Source organism: Leucoraja erinacea, chromosome 3 (genome assembly GCF_028641065.1).
Source record: "Leucoraja erinacea ecotype New England chromosome 3, Leri_hhj_1, whole genome shotgun sequence".
Lineage (NCBI taxonomy): Eukaryota > Metazoa > Chordata > Chondrichthyes > Rajiformes > Rajidae > Leucoraja > Leucoraja erinaceus.
In genome coordinates this window covers 100,831,168-100,848,564 of record NC_073379.1, presented here as the reverse complement: position 1 = coordinate 100,848,564, position 17,397 = coordinate 100,831,168, and the positions used below count along the sequence as shown (strand labels likewise).

At 44.5% G+C, this 17,397-nt stretch overlaps 1 protein-coding gene across 1 annotated transcript in view; it reads right to left on the bottom strand.

Moving 5' to 3' along the window:
- Positions 1-9,564: 9,564 nt before the first annotated feature.
- The window catches only part of pcsk1 (proprotein convertase subtilisin/kexin type 1), a 77,474-nt gene continuing 69,641 nt past the window's right edge, over positions 9,565-17,397 (bottom strand). Inside the window, exons 13-14 of the mRNA XM_055633313.1 lie at positions 16,759-16,920; positions 9,565-11,263 (exon numbers count right to left, since the gene is read on the bottom strand). Coding sequence (XP_055489288.1) covers positions 10,886-11,263; positions 16,759-16,920 — 540 coding nt within the window. The 3' untranslated portion in view covers positions 9,565-10,885. The remainder of the gene's footprint in view (positions 11,264-16,758; positions 16,921-17,397) is intronic.

The following is a 17,397-nucleotide window of genomic DNA, read 5'->3' as shown; positions in this document are numbered from 1 at the left end:
GAGGTTACAGACTGGGGCGGTACATACTTTTACTTCTACTGTTGGTCCATAATATATCTTGGAAGCCCAGTTCGAAGTTGCTAGGACTTGTCTTATGCTACATGATGCAACATGAGGACTCAACTGACATTGGTATGTCTGGACTCTCTCAATGAACTTGCTTGCTACATGTCCACTACATCAGCAAAGTGGAAATTCTTGGGCAAGAAACATAGAAACATAGAAACATAGAAATTAGGTGCAGGAGTAGGCCATTTGGCCCTTCGAGCCTGCACCACCATTTAATATGATCATGGCTGATCATCCAACTCAGTATCCCGTACCTGCCTTCTCTCCATACCCTCTGATCCCCTTGGCCACAAGGGCCACATCTAACTCCCTCTTAAATATAGCCAATGAACTGGCCTCAACTACCCTCTGTGGCAGAGAGTTCCAGAGATTCACCACTCTCTGTGTGAAAAAAGTTCTCCTCATCTCAGTTTTAAAGGATTTCCCCCTTATCCTTAAGCTGTGACCCCTTGTCCTGGACTTCCCCAACATCGGGAACAATCTTCCTGCATCTAGCCTGTCCAACCCCTTAAGAATTTAAGGAAGCCCTTCCTTCTGACCAGACCCATTTCTAAAACATAGATCTTGATATTGAATAGAAGCTCTATCACTACAACAATCCGAGTGGAAACTGCTGGAAAAGACAAAGACGCATTCTACCCAAGCATCTGAAGCAGGGCTTCAACTATCAGGACAACGATCTCTTCTGCAATCTCAGCAAGATGAAGGAAGCAAGTTTTCGACTTCAGGAAGCCTGGAGTAGTCAGATGGGACTGTTTGTTACTAAAGAGCCTTTAGTGTTTTGATTCTTGGAAATTCTTATCCCTGACTAAAAAACAGTAAAGATAACCATAATCCTAATGTTTGCTCATAATCTTAATGTTTGCATTGTCTATTAAATATCTGGGCTAACAATAAATTCAATTGATGGCGTTAATTCTGTATTGAGATAACTGCTAGCCTTTGATCATGATCCAGCTCTGAAAACATAAAGGTGTAGCTACATTTTATTGCCACCATGTGTTCCCAGAAATTGAAATAACAATCAATTGCAGATTTTAAGTTGCTCTCATTAATATTCCTTAGAAGTCTATTACATTTTGAGTACATAACTGTGCAAATGAACAAGTAGTAAAAGTAAGATTACATTTAAATTGCTGCATGTACAAAGATGAGTTGTTAAAAATACCCGTTATTCACTCTTCCACCATTGTACTTTTCGTATTTAGTGAGGTTCAATATGAAAGTATTAATTAGTTAATTAGTTGCGTTATTCATTCTAGCTTACTCTGTGCACTAAGATAAGTGAATAATTGTTGAAATAATTGTTATAATACACACTTCATTGGCAAGGCTGGTATATATCACCAATTCCAAGTAGTCACAGTCAGTTAACGGTTTCCCCTGCGTTTTTTTTTTTGCACGATTGAGAGTTGACCACACTGATGAAACATTGGAAAAGATTGGCAAGCTTCCTTCCCTAAAGAACATCAGTGACCAGTAGAACTTAAACATTTGATTTCTGTTTGTTTTTAGCTTTGCAGCATGATTATTTGTTTTTGATTTTCACCTACTTGTTAGTGAAACTTATTGATTCTCCTGTGGACTGAATACATCTCTGCTTCTGAATGAATATATTTAATTATGTAACTTCTGCAACTCTCAGAGAATTTCAAACATTCAAGATTTCTGAAAGACAAAGCTCCTCCTCGTGTCTTTCTGAAAGGGGCACTCTCTTATTCTGAAATCTACGCTCCCTAGTAATAATTTACAATTTCTAATAAGCAGGGATGTTTCCAGAGCCCAGGGAACAGTTGAAAATCACAAACAATGATTCCATTATCTCTCGAGCATTTTGTGTTTGATTGAAACCAGCATCTGCAGTTTTTTCCTACACATGCATTATCTCCGCAAGATTCAAGATTCAAGATTCAATTTATTTGTCATTTGGAACCCTTGAGGTCCAAACGAAATGCCGTTTCTGCAGCCATACATTACAAACAAATAGACCCAAGACGCAACATAATTTACATAAACATCCATCCATCGCTGTGATGGAAGGCCAAAAAAAAAAAACACTTATCCTCTCCACTAAACCCCCCCCCCCCCCCCCCCCCCCCCCCGATGTCAGAGTCAAAGTCAAAGCCCCCGGCTGGAAATGGCGATTGTCCCACGGCCATTAAAGCCACGCCGGGTGATGCAAGGTCGCGCACCGGGTCTTGATGTTAGAGCCCCCGGCGTGCGCTCGCACAGTCTCGCGGCCATTCCAAGCCGCGCGGGACGGTGATGTAAGGCCCCGCTCCAGGAGCTCTTCAACCCCGCAACTCGGGCGGGAGACGTCGCTATTGCGGGAGCCCTAAAAAGCGGTCTCCCTCCAGGGACCCGCGGGCTACCGGTGCCGCCGACACTAATGCAACACATTGGGATGCAAGTCAACAGGCCAGGAGGAAGAAAGATTCTGAGGGGAGTAAGAGGTGACCGTGGCTGACAAGGGAAGTAAAGGACAGTATAAAAATAAAAGAGATGACGTATAACATAGCAAAGATGAGCGGGAAGCCAGAGGATTGGGCAACTTTTAAAGATCAACAGAAGGTAACTAAAGAGGCAATACGGGAAGCAAAGATGAAGTATGAATGTAAGCTAGTGAAGAATATAGAGGAGGATAGTAAAAGCTTCATTAGGTATGTGAAGAGGAAATATTAGTTAAGACAAATGTGGCTCCCTTGAAGACAGAAACAGGTGAATTTATTATGGGGAACAAGGAAATGGCAGACGAGTTGAACACTGGTTCTGTCTTCAATAAGGAAGACCCAAACATTCTCCCAAATGTACTAGGAGATAGAGGACCTAGGATGACGGAGGAACTGAAGGAAATTCACGTTAGTCAGCAAATGGTGTTGGGTAGACTGATGGGACTGAATGCTAATAAATCCCCAGGGCCTAATGGTCTGCATCCTAGGGTACTCAAGGAGGTGGCTCTAAACATCGTGGACACATTGGTGATCATTTTCCAATGTTGTATAGATTCAGGATCAGTTCCTGTGGATTGGAGGGTGGCTAATGTTATCCCACTTTTCAAGAAAGGATCATCATAATTTTTATCGTTGAAAACATCAACGGGCACGGTGCCTAATGCCCCTGTCCCACTTAGGAAACCTGAACGGAAACCTCTGGAGATTTTGCGCCCCACCCAAGGTTCCCGTGCGGTTCCCGGAGGTTTTTGTCAATCTCCCTAATGGTCAAAAGTGGTTTACACTTTTTCAATTTTCCCGGCGATTATTTCAAAAAATTCAAAATCGGCCTCGACTAAAAATAGGTTGCCGTTTTAAAAATCGGTAATTTTTTAATCGAAGCCGGTTGCGATGCTAGTTGAAGGTGGTTGTCGGAGGTTGCAGGTAGTGGAAGGTAAGACCTCCCTGGTGGAATAAAACTGGGTGAAAAGAAGGTTAATATTAACATAAGCATGTGTCCTCTGTCACTCCTGGGCATGCTCAATCATAGTTGCAGAGTTCTTTTAGCAGAGAAAAGTTTTTTTTTCTTACAATAAAAGCCTCCGAGGTTTTTTTAAAAAATCATTCAGAGCCATGAGAGCAGGGAAGGAACAGGTTAGGTGGATGTTACTAAAAGTACATCTACTGCTGTCAGCAGCAGCCCTTTTGCTTCATCAGCCTTTCAAGAAAGGCAGATGATGAGGTGTCAGTGGGTGAAGCCCTTCTTGCAAAGAAGATTGATACTTGGACAGAATGATAACCTGATGCATGTGCTGCAAGAGGACGATTTGTCTGCATTTAAAAACTTTCTACGAATACAGGTCTCCTTTTTTTCCAACAAGGGAGCCACAGTTCTCTTCAGCTCATTAAACAGCTCAGGTGTGATTCATAGAAAGTTTTTAAATGCAGCCAAATCCCCCTCCTGCAGCACATTCATCAGGTTATCACTGTCCAAGCACCAATCTTCTTTGCAACACTGCTGAATATAAAATGCTATCACATTATGATCTAAAGAACAATTTACCATGAATTCCATGGACTTCTGCGACAATTGATTTGATTTTTACTTGCTCTTGCCTTTTACTGTCGTGATTTTAAAAATCATATTATACACAATAGACAATAGATAATAGGTGCAGGAAGAGGCCATTCGGCCCTCTGAGCCAGCGCCGCCATTCAATGTGATCATGGCTGATCATCCCCAATCAGTTCCCCGTTACTGCCATCCCCCTATCCCCTGACTCCGCTAACTTTAAGAGCCCTATCCAGCTCTCCCTTGCATGTATCCAGAAAACCAGCCTCCACCGCCCTCTGAGGAAGAGAATTCCACAGACACACACATCTGTGTGAAGAAGTGTTTCCTTATCTCCGTTCTAAATGGCTTACCCCTTATTCTTAAACTGTGGCCCCTGGTTCTGGACCCCCAACATCAGGAACATGTTTCCTGCCTCTAGCATGTTCAAACCCTTAATAATCTTATATGTTTCAATAAGATCCCGTCTCATCATTATAAATTCAAGAGCATACAAGCCCAGCCCCTCCATTCTCTCAACATATGACAGTCCCGCCATTCCGGAATTAACCTTGTGAACCTACGCTGCACTGCCTCAATGGCAAGAATGTCCTTCCTCAAATTAGGGGACCACAACTGCACACAATACTCCAGGTGTGGTCTCACTAGGGTCCTATTCAACTGCAGAAGGACCTATTTGCTCCTACACTGAACCCCTCTTGTTATGAAGGCCAACATGCCATTCGCTTTCTTTACTGCCTGCTCTACCTGCATGCTTACTTTCATTGACTGACGAACAAGGACCCCCAGATCCCGTTGTACTTCCCTTTTCCCAACTTGACACCATTTAGATTATAATCTGCCTTTCTGTTTTTGCTACCAAAGTGGATAACCTCACATTTATCCACATTAAACTGCATCTACCATGCATCTGCCCACTCACCCAAGTCACTCACCCTGCATTCCCATAGCATCCTCCTCACAGTTCACACTGCCACACAGTTTTGTGTTGTCTGCAAATTTGCTAATGTTACTTTGAATCTCTTCATTTAAATCATTGACGTATATTGTAAATAGCTGCGGTCCCAGCACCAAGCCTTGCGGTACCCCACTAGCCACTGCCTGCCATTCTGAAATGGACCCGTTAATCCCTATTCTTTGTTTCCTGTCTGCCAACCAATTTTCTATCCATGTCAGCACTCTACCCACAATACCATGTGCCCTAATTTGGCCCACAAATCTCCTATGTGGGACCTTATCAAATGCTTTCTGAAAGTCCAGGTACACTACATCCACTGGCTCTCCCTCGTCCATTTTCCTGGTTACATCCTCACAAAATTCCAGAAGATTATTCAAGCATGATTTCCCCTTCGTAAATCCATTCTGACTTGGACCGATCCTGTTACTGCTATCCAAATGTGCCGCTATTTCATCTTTTATAATTGACTCCAGCATCTTCCCCACCACCGATGTCAGGCTAACTGGTCTATAATTCCCTGTTTTCTCTCTCCCGCCTTTCTTAAAAAGTGGGATAACATTAGCTACCCTCCAATCCACAGGAACTGATCCTGAGTCTATAGAACATTGGAAAATGATCACCAATGCATCCATGATTTCTAGAGCCACTTCCTTAAGCACCCTGGGATGCAGACCATCAGGCCCTGGGGATTTATCAGCCTTCAGTCCCATCAGTCTACCCAACACCATTTCCTGCCTAATGTGGATTTCCTTCAGTTCCTCCATCACCCCAGATCCTCTGGCCACTAGTACATCAGGAAGATTGTTTGTGTCCTCCTTAGTGAAGACGGATCCAAAGTACCTGTTCAACTCATCTGCCATTTCCTTGTTCCCCATAATAAATTCACCTTTTCAGTCTTCAAGGGTCCAACTTTGATCTTAACTATTTTTTTCTTCACATACCTAAAGAAGCTTTTACTATCCTGCTTTATGTTCTTAACTAGATCACCTTCGTACCTCATCTTTTCTCCTCGTATTGCCTTTTTAGTTATCTTTAAACATAGTATAAAGATAGTTTTTAGTTGATCTTTAAACATTACCCAATCCTCTGGCTTCCCACTCACCTTTGCTACATTGTACTTCTTCTCTTTTAGTTTTATACTGTCCCTGACTTCCCTTGTCAGCCACGGTCGTCCCTTACTCCCCTTGGAATCTTTCTTCCTGTTTGGAATGAACTAATCCTGCACATTCTGTATTATTCCCAGAAATACCTGCCATTGTTGTTCCACTGTCATCCCTGCTAGGGTACCTTTCCAGTCAACTTTGGCCAGCTCCTCCATCATGACTCCATAGCCCCTCTGTTCAACTGTAAAACGGACATCTCTGATTTACCCTTCTCCTTCTCAAATCTATTTTCTATCTATACATAACTAAAGCTCTGATCTTGTTATCTTCCTGTTGCGCGGTCATTCTATTTGCGCAAAAATGTTATGCGATAGCGCTATGATTTTTCGCCAGCTTACTCACCGTTCTCCTGCCCTGCGATTGCATGAAATTTCGTTCCGAACGGTGGTCTAATGTAAACTTTAGCGAGGTTTAAAAATCTTAAAATCCGCGCGTGCGCAGATCGATCTCCTCTGCTGCCGTTCAGCGCCGCGTGGATTGGTCTATTCTCCTGTCACTCCGCAGGATGGTCCGCCCCTTCCTGCACCATTGCATCTTTACTGGAGTGGTGGATGGCCAGCGGAGATTTCCAACCAACCGGCCACAATTTCCGGAAGGACTGGAAACAGCCCGGACCGGCCCGGGAAATGGCACCAAACGGAAAACAGAGAATCTGATCTCAGCAGAGGAGTACGACTAGTAACGAGCGACCAGCAACCGTTGTGAGTCCGCTCCAGCCCCTTCCCCTCTGGTCCTCCTCACTGACCCCTCCCCCCACTCCCCCTGTATTTTCTCCGAGGTCTCTCCCCGAGCCCCCACAAGCCCCCCCGCCCATACACCCCCCTCCCCTCTCCGCCCACACCCCCCCCCCCCCCTGACCACACCCTCCCCCTCCCCCCGCCTACACCCGCCCACACCCCCGCCCAAAGGGAACCTGTCAGCCATGCCTGCGTAGTTTGGAGCTATGGGTGAGTGGTGAAATAATGCATTGGGGGAACGGGTTGCGTTGGGGGAACGAGTGAGTGGTGGAATATTGTGTTGGAGAGTGGGTTGAGTTGGGGGACCAGGCTTGACCATATTATGGTCACTACCTCCTAATGGCTCCTTTACCTCCAGTTCCCTTATCAAATCCGGTTCATTACACAACACTAAATCCAGAATTGCCTTCTCCCTGGTAGGCTCCACTACAAGCTGCCCTAAGAATCCATCACGGAGGCACTCCACAAACTCCCTTTCTTGGGGTCCAGAACCAACCTGATTTTCCCAGTCTACCTGCATGTTGAAATCTCCCATAACAACCGTAGCATTACCTTTACGACATGTCAATTTGAACCCTTGATTCAACTTGCACCCTATATCCAGGCTACTGTTTGGGGGCCTGTAGATCAGTCCCATTAGGGTCTTTTTACCCTTACAATTCCTTAGTTCTATCCATACTGACTCCACATCTCCCGTTTCAATGTCACCCCTTGCAAGGGACTGAATTTCATTCCTCACCAACAGAGCTACCCCCCCCCCCCATTGCCCACCTGTCTGTCTTTTCGATAGGAGGTATACCCTTGAATATTCAGTTCCCAGCCCTGGCCCTCTTGCACCCTATATCTCAGTAATTCGCTCAACATCGTCCTTGCCAGTTTCTAACTGAGCTTCAAGCTCGTCCATTTTATTTCTTACACTTCACGCATTCATATACGACACTTTAACTTCGGTACTCACCTCCCCTCTCACGGATATTCACGGATGGTGGTTAATAATTCAGCCCTTAGAACTAATATCTTAGATACGTAATTACTACACAAATAAAACCAGCTAGGTTTATTTGCTTTATTTGTGAAAGTGTATACTGTTTTCCTCCTGACTTTCTTGTAGCAAATTACTTACATAGTACCCGCCTCCAATTTGCTTCTCCCACAAATCACTATCTTATCAGGATCAATAAATCGGATTAAAGAAAGAATTAGTCCAAGATATGCCTACTTTGAAGAAGTTCTCCTCCTCCCTCCAGAGACAGTTTTACAAACTCCTCTCTAACTGTTCCCCCTCTGTGATTCCCCCTTCCCTCCTACTCTACGAACCCTTGCTGTCTCCTCCCCTTTCTACCTCTCCCTCAGCCCTCGGGCTCCTCCTCCTCCTTTTTCCTTTCTTCCCCCTATCAGTCTGAAGAAGGGTTTCAGCCCGAAACGTTGCCCATCTCTTTCGCTCCATAGATGCTGCTGCACCTGCTGAGATTCTCCAGCACTTTTGTGTACCTTCATGTTAATTTAGTTGTTATAATTCATTTCCTTGCGCTGTTGGTCTTGCTCGGTGCAATGGGATTCTGAAGTTACAAACCAATCAGTCTTGAAAATCATTTGAGAGATGATCATTACTTTCTTGAGATCACATTCGCTGTTACATTGGACGGTGTAACCATATAACCATATAACAATTACAGCACGGAAACAGGCCATCTCGGCCCTTCTAGTCCGTGCCGAACACATATTCTCCCCTAGTCCCATATACCTGCGCTCAGACCATAACCTTCCATTCCCTTCCCGTCCATATAACTATCCAATTTATTTTTAAATGATAAAAACGAACCTGCCTCCACCACCTTCACTGGAAGCTCATTCCACACAGCCACCACTCTCTGAGTAAAGAAGTTCCCCCTCATGTTACCCCTAAACTTCAGTCCCTTAATTCTCAAGTCATGTCCCCTTGTTTGAATCTTCCCTACTCTCAGTGGGAAAAGCTTATCCACATCAACTCTGTCTATCCCTCTCATCATTTTAAAGGCCTCTATCAAGTCCCCCCTTAACCTTCTGCGCTCCAAAGAATAAAGACCTAACTTATTCAACCTTTCTCTGTAACTTAGTTGTTGAAACCCAGGCAACATTCTAGTAAATCTCCTCTGTACTCTCTCTATTTTGTTGACATCCTTCCTATAATTAGGCGACCAAAATTGTACCCCATACTCCAGAATTGGTCTCACCAATGCCTTGTACATTTTTAACATTACATCCCAACTTCTATACTCAATGCTCTGATTTATAAAGGCCAGCACACCAAAAGCTTTCTTTACCACCCAATCTACATGAGATTCCACCTTCAGGGAACTATGCACAGTTATTCCTAGATCCCTCTGTTCAACTGCATACCTCAATTCGCTACCATTTACCATGTACTTCCTATTTTGATTTGTCTTGCCAAGATGTAGCACCTCACACTTATCAGCATTAAACTCCATCTGCCATCTTTCAGCCCACTCTTCCAAATGGCCTAAATCTCTCTGTAGACTTTGGAAATCTACTTCATTATCCACACCACCTATCTTAGTATCATCTGCATACTTACTAATCTAATTTACCACACCATCATCCAGATCATTGATGTACATGACAAACAACAGTGGACCCAACACAGATCCCTGAGGCACCCCACTAGTCACCGACCTCCAACCTGACAAACAACCATCCACCATTACTCTCTGGTATCTCCCATTCAGCCACTGTTGAATTCATTCAAATGGATCCATTTTCAAATGTTAGTCTTTTCATTTTGTTTTGCTGGTTTGTTCCTGGGCTAAGCCTCGGGGCATGACTTGACCTGTTGTCGAAGGTCAAAGATTATCAGCACTGTTGTGCCGGGCCTTGCACTTGGTCTAAAAGTGGCCCCACCCATTCATATCACGCACAGAACTCAACTCCAGCATAAAGCTTGGTATTTTCAATATGTCCTCATCAGCTTAAGTCAGTTGGACTTCTGCTCCTGGAAGCATTAAGGTTGAAAACTTCACAATCATGAGGTATTCTTTATTTGGTTAAATTGTTAAATCTATGACAAACAATAGGTAAGAATGGTAAACTATTCTGGGACCGGGATCTATGGCTTTTTGATTGTAAAGCCAATTTTGTAACATTGAAATCTTACAATTGTTGCTTATGCCCCTGTCCCACTTAGGAAACCTGAACGGAAACCTCTGGAGACTTTGTGCCCCACCCAAGGTTTCCGTGCGGTTCCCGGAGGTTTTTGTCAGTCTCCCTACCTGCTTCCACTACCTGCAACCTCCGGCAACCACCTGCAACCTCCGGGCACCGCACGGAAACCTTGGGTGGGGCGCAAAGTCTCCAGAGATTTCCGTTCAGGTTTCATAAGTGGTACAGGGGCTTTAGGCCCACAGTTTGCCTATCAGTTTGTGGAACAAAACCGACTCCACTAAAGCTAGGGCTAAGGCAAATAAGTTCACTTTTAAATAAAATATTTTTGTGTAAAAACACTTTTGATTGTCAAGTTTTCCAGATTATGAAACAATTAATACCTTGCCTTTTTTTTGCAAGTTGTACGAAATGTCATGCTCACAAATAGCAAAATAAATCATCAAATGCTTTGGTACTCGTTTAACTATTAATAATTTGCTTCTATCACCATTGGCTAATAACATCCTAATGATTGCCTGAATCTACTAAACTGTGTGTTATTAGTATCATAGCTCAAATGGCTTTGTGATCTTAACATTTCTATTCAGACCCATGGCCTGCTCATTAGTCATGAAACAAAACCTACAAAGTCACATTGTACACAACGGATATGGTGAAATTACAGACCAGCTATAAATAAATAAATAATGGGAATGTTAATTAAATTCTTTGTCAAATTCATTTGCTTTACACAGTCACAAAAATACCAAGATTATACAATTAAGTACTCAACACAAAACCTAACCACATGTTCAAAATTATTGGCTCTCAGCCAGCATCTCTAATAAAGCTTGAAGTAATATATCATCTCTATGCTTGTAAGATTTGGTATCGTAAAGCTGGTTACTGTGATCGCTATATTCAATGTCTTCAAAGTCTTTCAACTGGGACTGTTTGTTTAGTTTTCCTGGGACTTGATGCAAGCTCTGAATAGGTACTGCTGCATCCTTATGGTATTTACTGTTATGGAAAAAATGCTGAGCATTATTATTTTGAGCCTGTGGGGCAAATGTCTTTTGACCAGAAGGTAAAGGTATTTTTTCTTCAGTCATTTTTTCTTCCATGTTCCCATTCTCTTTACTGGTGTTTTCCTTCGAGTATAGATTTTCAGTTCCGTCATTCTTGGAAACGTCTTCCTGCAAACCAAATCAGACAAATCAAATCAATTAACCCTACTTATCATATACTTTGTATAAGAATGAAAATAAATGCTTGTTTAGTCGTCAGTTAAAAGAAAATCTGCATCACATATTAATCTTTATTTAAAATCTTTATCTAGCATCAACTTTGGTTTGCATAGGAGTGATATTCTGCTCACATGCTAATATGGAAATGAGCTCAGATGGAATTCAGGAGTAAAGGGACTGTCCCACTTATGCTATTTTTTAGGTGACTACAGGCTGTCACCACATGGTCACGGGGGTGTCGCCTGTATAGTTGTGAGTCGTCTCCTCAGTCGCCCAAAGAGTCGTAGCGTCTTTCTGGTCGCCACTGGATTTTCAACATGTTGCAACATTTTCGGAGACAGTTGGCAACAGTGGGTTTGACGCCAATGAGCGTAGCTTGACTTCTCCTGACGCAGGTTAGCGTAAGTTGTCGCCAGGTTAGCGTAGATTGTCGCCAGGTTAACGTAGGTTGTCGGCCGGTGCTGACTTCGATATTTTTGTTGTTAAAGTAATGATTCTATTTTAAATTTTATGGCGAAGGTGGGTCCAGTTGCCAGTTTTTCCGACGACCTGCTACGACTATGAGTCGCCGGCAGTCACCTAAAAGTAGCCTTAGTGGGACAGGCCCTTAAGATTCTTCGCAACTGATCTAAATAAATACAACCTACTTTAAGGTGATTTATAAATTATAAGATGAAAATCATGAGGTGTGCATTCATGAATTCTTGTTATGATATCAGGGACTGTTAATTAAACATACAAACATGTCCTTTACAATGATGGTCTCCTAATCTGAGGAAAGACATTCTTGCCATAGAGGGAGTTACAGAGAAGGTTCACCAGACTGAATCCTGGGATGTCAGGACTTTCATATGAAGAAAGACTGGATAGACTCGGCTTGGACTCGCTAGAATTTAGAAGATTGAGGGCGGATCTTATTGAAACTTACAAAATTCTTAAGGGGTTGGACAGGCTAGATGCAGGAAGTTTGTTCCCGATGTTGGGGAAGTCCAGAACAAGGGATCACAGTTTAAGGATAAGGGGGATATCTTTTAGGACCGAGATGAGGAAAACATTTTTCACACAGAGAGTGGTGAATCTCTGGAATTCTCTGCCACAGAATGTAGTTGAGGCCAGTTCATTGGCTATACAGGTGCACAACCTTTTATCCGAAGATCCAAATAACGAAAACCTCCGAATAGCGACATTTTTTCAGTCCTTGAAGAAAGGTCCTTGAAAACGTTCACCGAGGGCGGCCCGCAGAGGTGACAGCGGAACCTCCGGTCGGTCCTCGAAGAAAGGGGAACTAAATCCCCATTCATAAAAGAGAAGGTGAGGGTATATTGCGCGGGAGGGTTAATAATTGACAATCTGCTGCTGCCTGCCCACTGAGTTAAAAAGTTCCCACGGTAGACTCACGATACACAGTGTATCGTGAGTCTTGCGTGGGAACTTTTTAACTCAGCGGGCAGGCAGCAGCAAATTGTCGCTCCCTTCAGTTTCACCCCACCTACACCCCTCTGCTTCCCGGCCATATGTGTGACCCCTTCCCTCCCCTCTCCAGCTCCCCGCTCATTGCACCGGCGCGGGGGCTTTGCACTGTCTTCACGTTGGAGCCAGTGCCAGTCACCGGAGACGTCAGGACCAACGGGACACCGACCCCCAGGCCCACTGCAAGCACGGAGAATCCAGAGACCCACAGCCAGCAGCAGCCCAGCCCCGTTCCAATTCCAGAGGAACACGCTCTCCGCTGTCCCCGTAGGGGCAGCAGGTGATGGCTCGGGCTGTGACGTCTCCGGCCACCCCCCTGTACAGGAGCTGAGACTGGGAACTGTGGAGTTGTTTGCAGTTGCAGAGGGAGGGGGCAAGGGCGGTACAGTTCCCAGTCTCAGCTCCATTCCAGGGGGGGTGACCGGAGACGTCAGGACCAACGGGACACCGACTGCAAGCACGGAGATCCCAGAGACTCACAGCCAGCAGCAACTCTAGCCCAGCCCCGCTCCAACTCCAGAGGAACCCGGGTTGCGGATGATGGGGCACAGCTCGGGCTGTGGGCGAACTGCCACTTGTCGCTGTAGCGGCGCATCGGGGAGCGGCTTCTGGTGGTCCTGACGTCTACGGCCATCCCCCTGGCCAGGAGCTGAGAGACGTCAGGACCACCACAAGCCGCTCCCCGATGGGCCGCTACAGCGACAAGTGGCAGTTCGCCCACAGCCGAGCTGTGCCCCCTCATCGGGACACCGACCCCCAGGCCCACTGCAAGCACGGAGATCCCAGAGACTCACAGCCAGGAACTACTCTAGCCCAGCCCCGCTCCAACTCCAGAGGAACCCGGGCTGCGGATGAGGGGGCGCAGCTCGGGCTGTGGGCGAACTGCCACTTGTCGCCGTAGCGGCCCATCGGGGAGCGGATTCCTCTGGAGTTGGAGGGCCAGGGAGACACAGCGGCTTTTGAGAATGGTGGGCAATCACTTCCAAAGTTCTGCCCACACAGTCAGTACACCTCTCCTACACTTGTCTCCCGCACTTAGATGATTTCGCAGAGAAGGATCCCAGCCTAACCCTCCCTATTCTCTCCTATTCTGCAAGAAAAAAAAAACTACATTGAAGACGCAAACTCGCGATCGAGTAACTGCCGGGATCGCGGCGCAAACTCGCGACTTTACGGATACGAGCCGAGCACTCTACCACTGAGCCAGCCGTTAAAATCTACGCTAAAATCTTCCATTCCGAAAGCCGAAAAAATTCTGAATTACAAAAAGTGTCTGGTCCCAAGGCTTTCGGATAAAAGGTTGTGCACCTGTATTTACAATGCAATACAATACAATACCATTTATTGTCAATTGAGCCTCATCTCGGTCCTAAAAGATTTCCCCCTTATCCTTAAACTGTGACCCCTTGTTCTGGACTTCCCCAACATCGGGAACAATCTTCCTGCATCTAGGCAGTCCAACCCCTTAAGAATTTTGTAAGTTTCTATAAGATCCCCCCTCAATCTTCTAAATTCTAGCGTGTACAAGCCAAGTCTATCCAGTCTTTCTTCATATAAATGCCATAATAATTGTGTGTGGGGTTCTCTGTAATTTTATTTATTCTCTGGCCCCACAGAATTAATTTTCAAACCTATGGGATTAGGAATATTTTATCCAGCTCTGTCCTAACTAATCCGGCCATGCAGCAACACTGCATACATGCACTTATCAGCTAGAATGGCTAACTCCTCAGAAGGGCAACTGAGCAGTCTGTTGGCAGTTAAGCCCATAATTGGGCCGAATGGCCTAGTTCTCCTCCTATCACTTATGATCTTATAGTGGATATATTTGAGGCAAACGTAGATAGATTCTTGATTGGTACGGGTGTCAGAGGTTTTGGGGAGAAGGCAGGAGAATGCGGTTAGGAGGGAGAGATAGATCAGCCATGATTGAATGGCGTAGACTTGAATTCTTCTCCTATCACTGATGATCATGATGATTGAGGACTTCCCGAGTTTTCTGACTCAGGGAGGTGTGCCTGATGAGCATCACTGGGTTTGAAATTAATGGGAGAAATGGGCTGCCAGCAGCAAGAGAAATAAGTCTAAAGTGATGTTGAATTTTTGTGAATGCCATAAATGTCCGCAAATATTCTGTAACAGTGGCAGCCATGATTACAGGTGAAGATGGGGCCTCATATGTCCACGCTGCTTGTACTGAGGCAGTCCTTATCCCTCATTGTTCATTAGGCTTTAGGAGGGCACATCATCCGAGGACGTACACAACATTGAAGATAAATGGCGAAACTGTGGATAGGGTGAGCTGCTTTAAATACCTGGGAGTCCACATCTCAGAGGATCTGACATGGACATCACACGCTGCGGCACTGGTGAGTAAGGCAAGGCAGCGCACTTACAACCTCAGGCAATTGAGGAAATTCAGAGTGTCTCTGAGGATCCTCCAGTGCTTCTACTCAGCGGCTGTGGAAAGCATCTTGTCCGAAAACATCACAATCTGGTTTGGGAATTGCTCTGCCCAGGACGAGAAGGCTCTGCAGAGAGTAGTGCGTTCAGCCGAACGCACTATGGGAACTTCACTCGCCCCCCTTGCAGCAACTATATATCAGAAGGTGCAACTCCAGAGCCAACAAGATCATGGGAGACCCCTTCCACCCCAGCAACGGCTGTGAAAAACGCCTCCGTTGCCACGGAGAGGATGAGAAGGAGTTTCTTCCCAGAGGCCATTAGGACTGTAAACTCCTATTTCACCAGGGACTAACTTTACTGTACCATTTAACTGTTGTGTGGTGTCTTTTTAAAATTGCTGTTTTTTTATGTTTTTCCTCCCACAAATATGTAATATGTGAATATGTGTTTCTGTTCCATTCTGTTTTGTAGTTTTTTTGCACAATCCGCAAACATTGCCACATTATAGAAACATATAAAATTATAAAAGGACTGGACAAGCTGGATGCAGGAAAATGTTTCCCAATGTTGGGCGAGTCCAGAACCAGGGGCCACAGTCTTAGAATAAAGGGGTGGTCGTTTAAAACTGAGGTGAGAAAAAACTTTTTCACCCAGAGAGTTGTGAATTTATGGAATTCCCTGCCACAGAGGGCAGTGGAGGCCAAGTCACTGGACGGATTTAAGAGTGAGTTAGATAGGGCTCTAGGGGCTAGTGGAGTCAAGGGATATGGGGAGAAGGCAAGCACGGGTTATTGATAGGGGACGATCAGCAATGATCACAATGGCTCGAAGGGCCAAATGGCCTCCTCCTGCACCTATTTTCTATGTTTCTATGTTTTCATTTCACTGCACATCTCATAAGTGTACGTGACGAATAAACTTAACTTGACTTGACTTGACCTGGCAGAGAAAAGTATCTCCCAGAATATCCTTTTTCATTGCAACATTGATTATAAAAAGACATAAACATTGAGATTCTAATATAATTGTAATATTTACTTATTGGTCCTCGATGTTTATGTTTTTTTCAATGGACTAAACAATGCTATGAATACTTGGAATAGTAAGTGAAAGCCCTGTGATTAATTATAATAGTTTGAATGTTCAGTGACCTTTTCCAAACATTGAGTCATTTACTCTGGGGAAAGCCACTGGTGTCCATGCCAGAGCTTTGAAAGAGTCAATCAAATAAGAACAATTCACTGGCGTGACTTTGAAGTGTCACACTTCAGTGCCAGAACTTTTCTTCCCTACAGATGTTAATCGCTAAAATATATTTAATCAAATGTTAAATATAGTTGAGGCAGGGACTTTCACAACATTTAAGATACAGATAGACAGGTACATAGATAGGGCAGGTTTGGAGGGATATGGACCAAAAGTGGGCAGGTGGAACTAGTGTAGCTGGGACATTGTTGGCTTGTGTGGGCAAGTTGGGCCGAAGGGCCTGTTTCCACACTATCACTATGACTATAACAAACATACGACTTCATTAAAAGACTGAAACCTCAGTAAAATGTCTTATTTACCTCTATTCGCTCTTCTGTCTTCTCCACACCTCTCCTATCATTCTGAACAGCGTTGTACGGAGTGTACACCCTGAGTTTCTCCATATGTTTCGGTTTAGTGGAGGTACCATGTAGAATCAGCTTCCAATTGATGATTTTGCCTTGGTTTTCCAATCTTCCAGACTTGGAGGATAAATGTAGAGACAATATTCAGAAATATATATAACAAAAATGAACATTTGAATCCAAGAGACATAAGCTGCTTGTAAATCCTCAATAGAATATGACGAGAGACACGTTAGTCATAACATAATGGATAATCTAATGGTGAGTCGCTGGATTGAGTAGGAAATCAAATGGGGCTTTTTCTGTGGTTTAGTTTAGTTTAGTTTAGAGATACAGCATAGAAACAGGCCCTTCGGCCCACCGAGTCCACGCCAACCAGCAATCCCTGCACATTAACACTATCCTACACACACTGGGGGCAATTTATACTTGTACCAAGCCAATTAACCTACAAACCTGTGCGTCTTTGGAGTGTGGGAGGAAACCGAAGATCTCGGAAAAAACCCACGCGGTCACAGGGTTTTAAGGCAGCAATTCTACCGCTGCGCCACCTTGCCGCTTCCTGCGCTACAGTGTGGTGCAGTACACATGCAT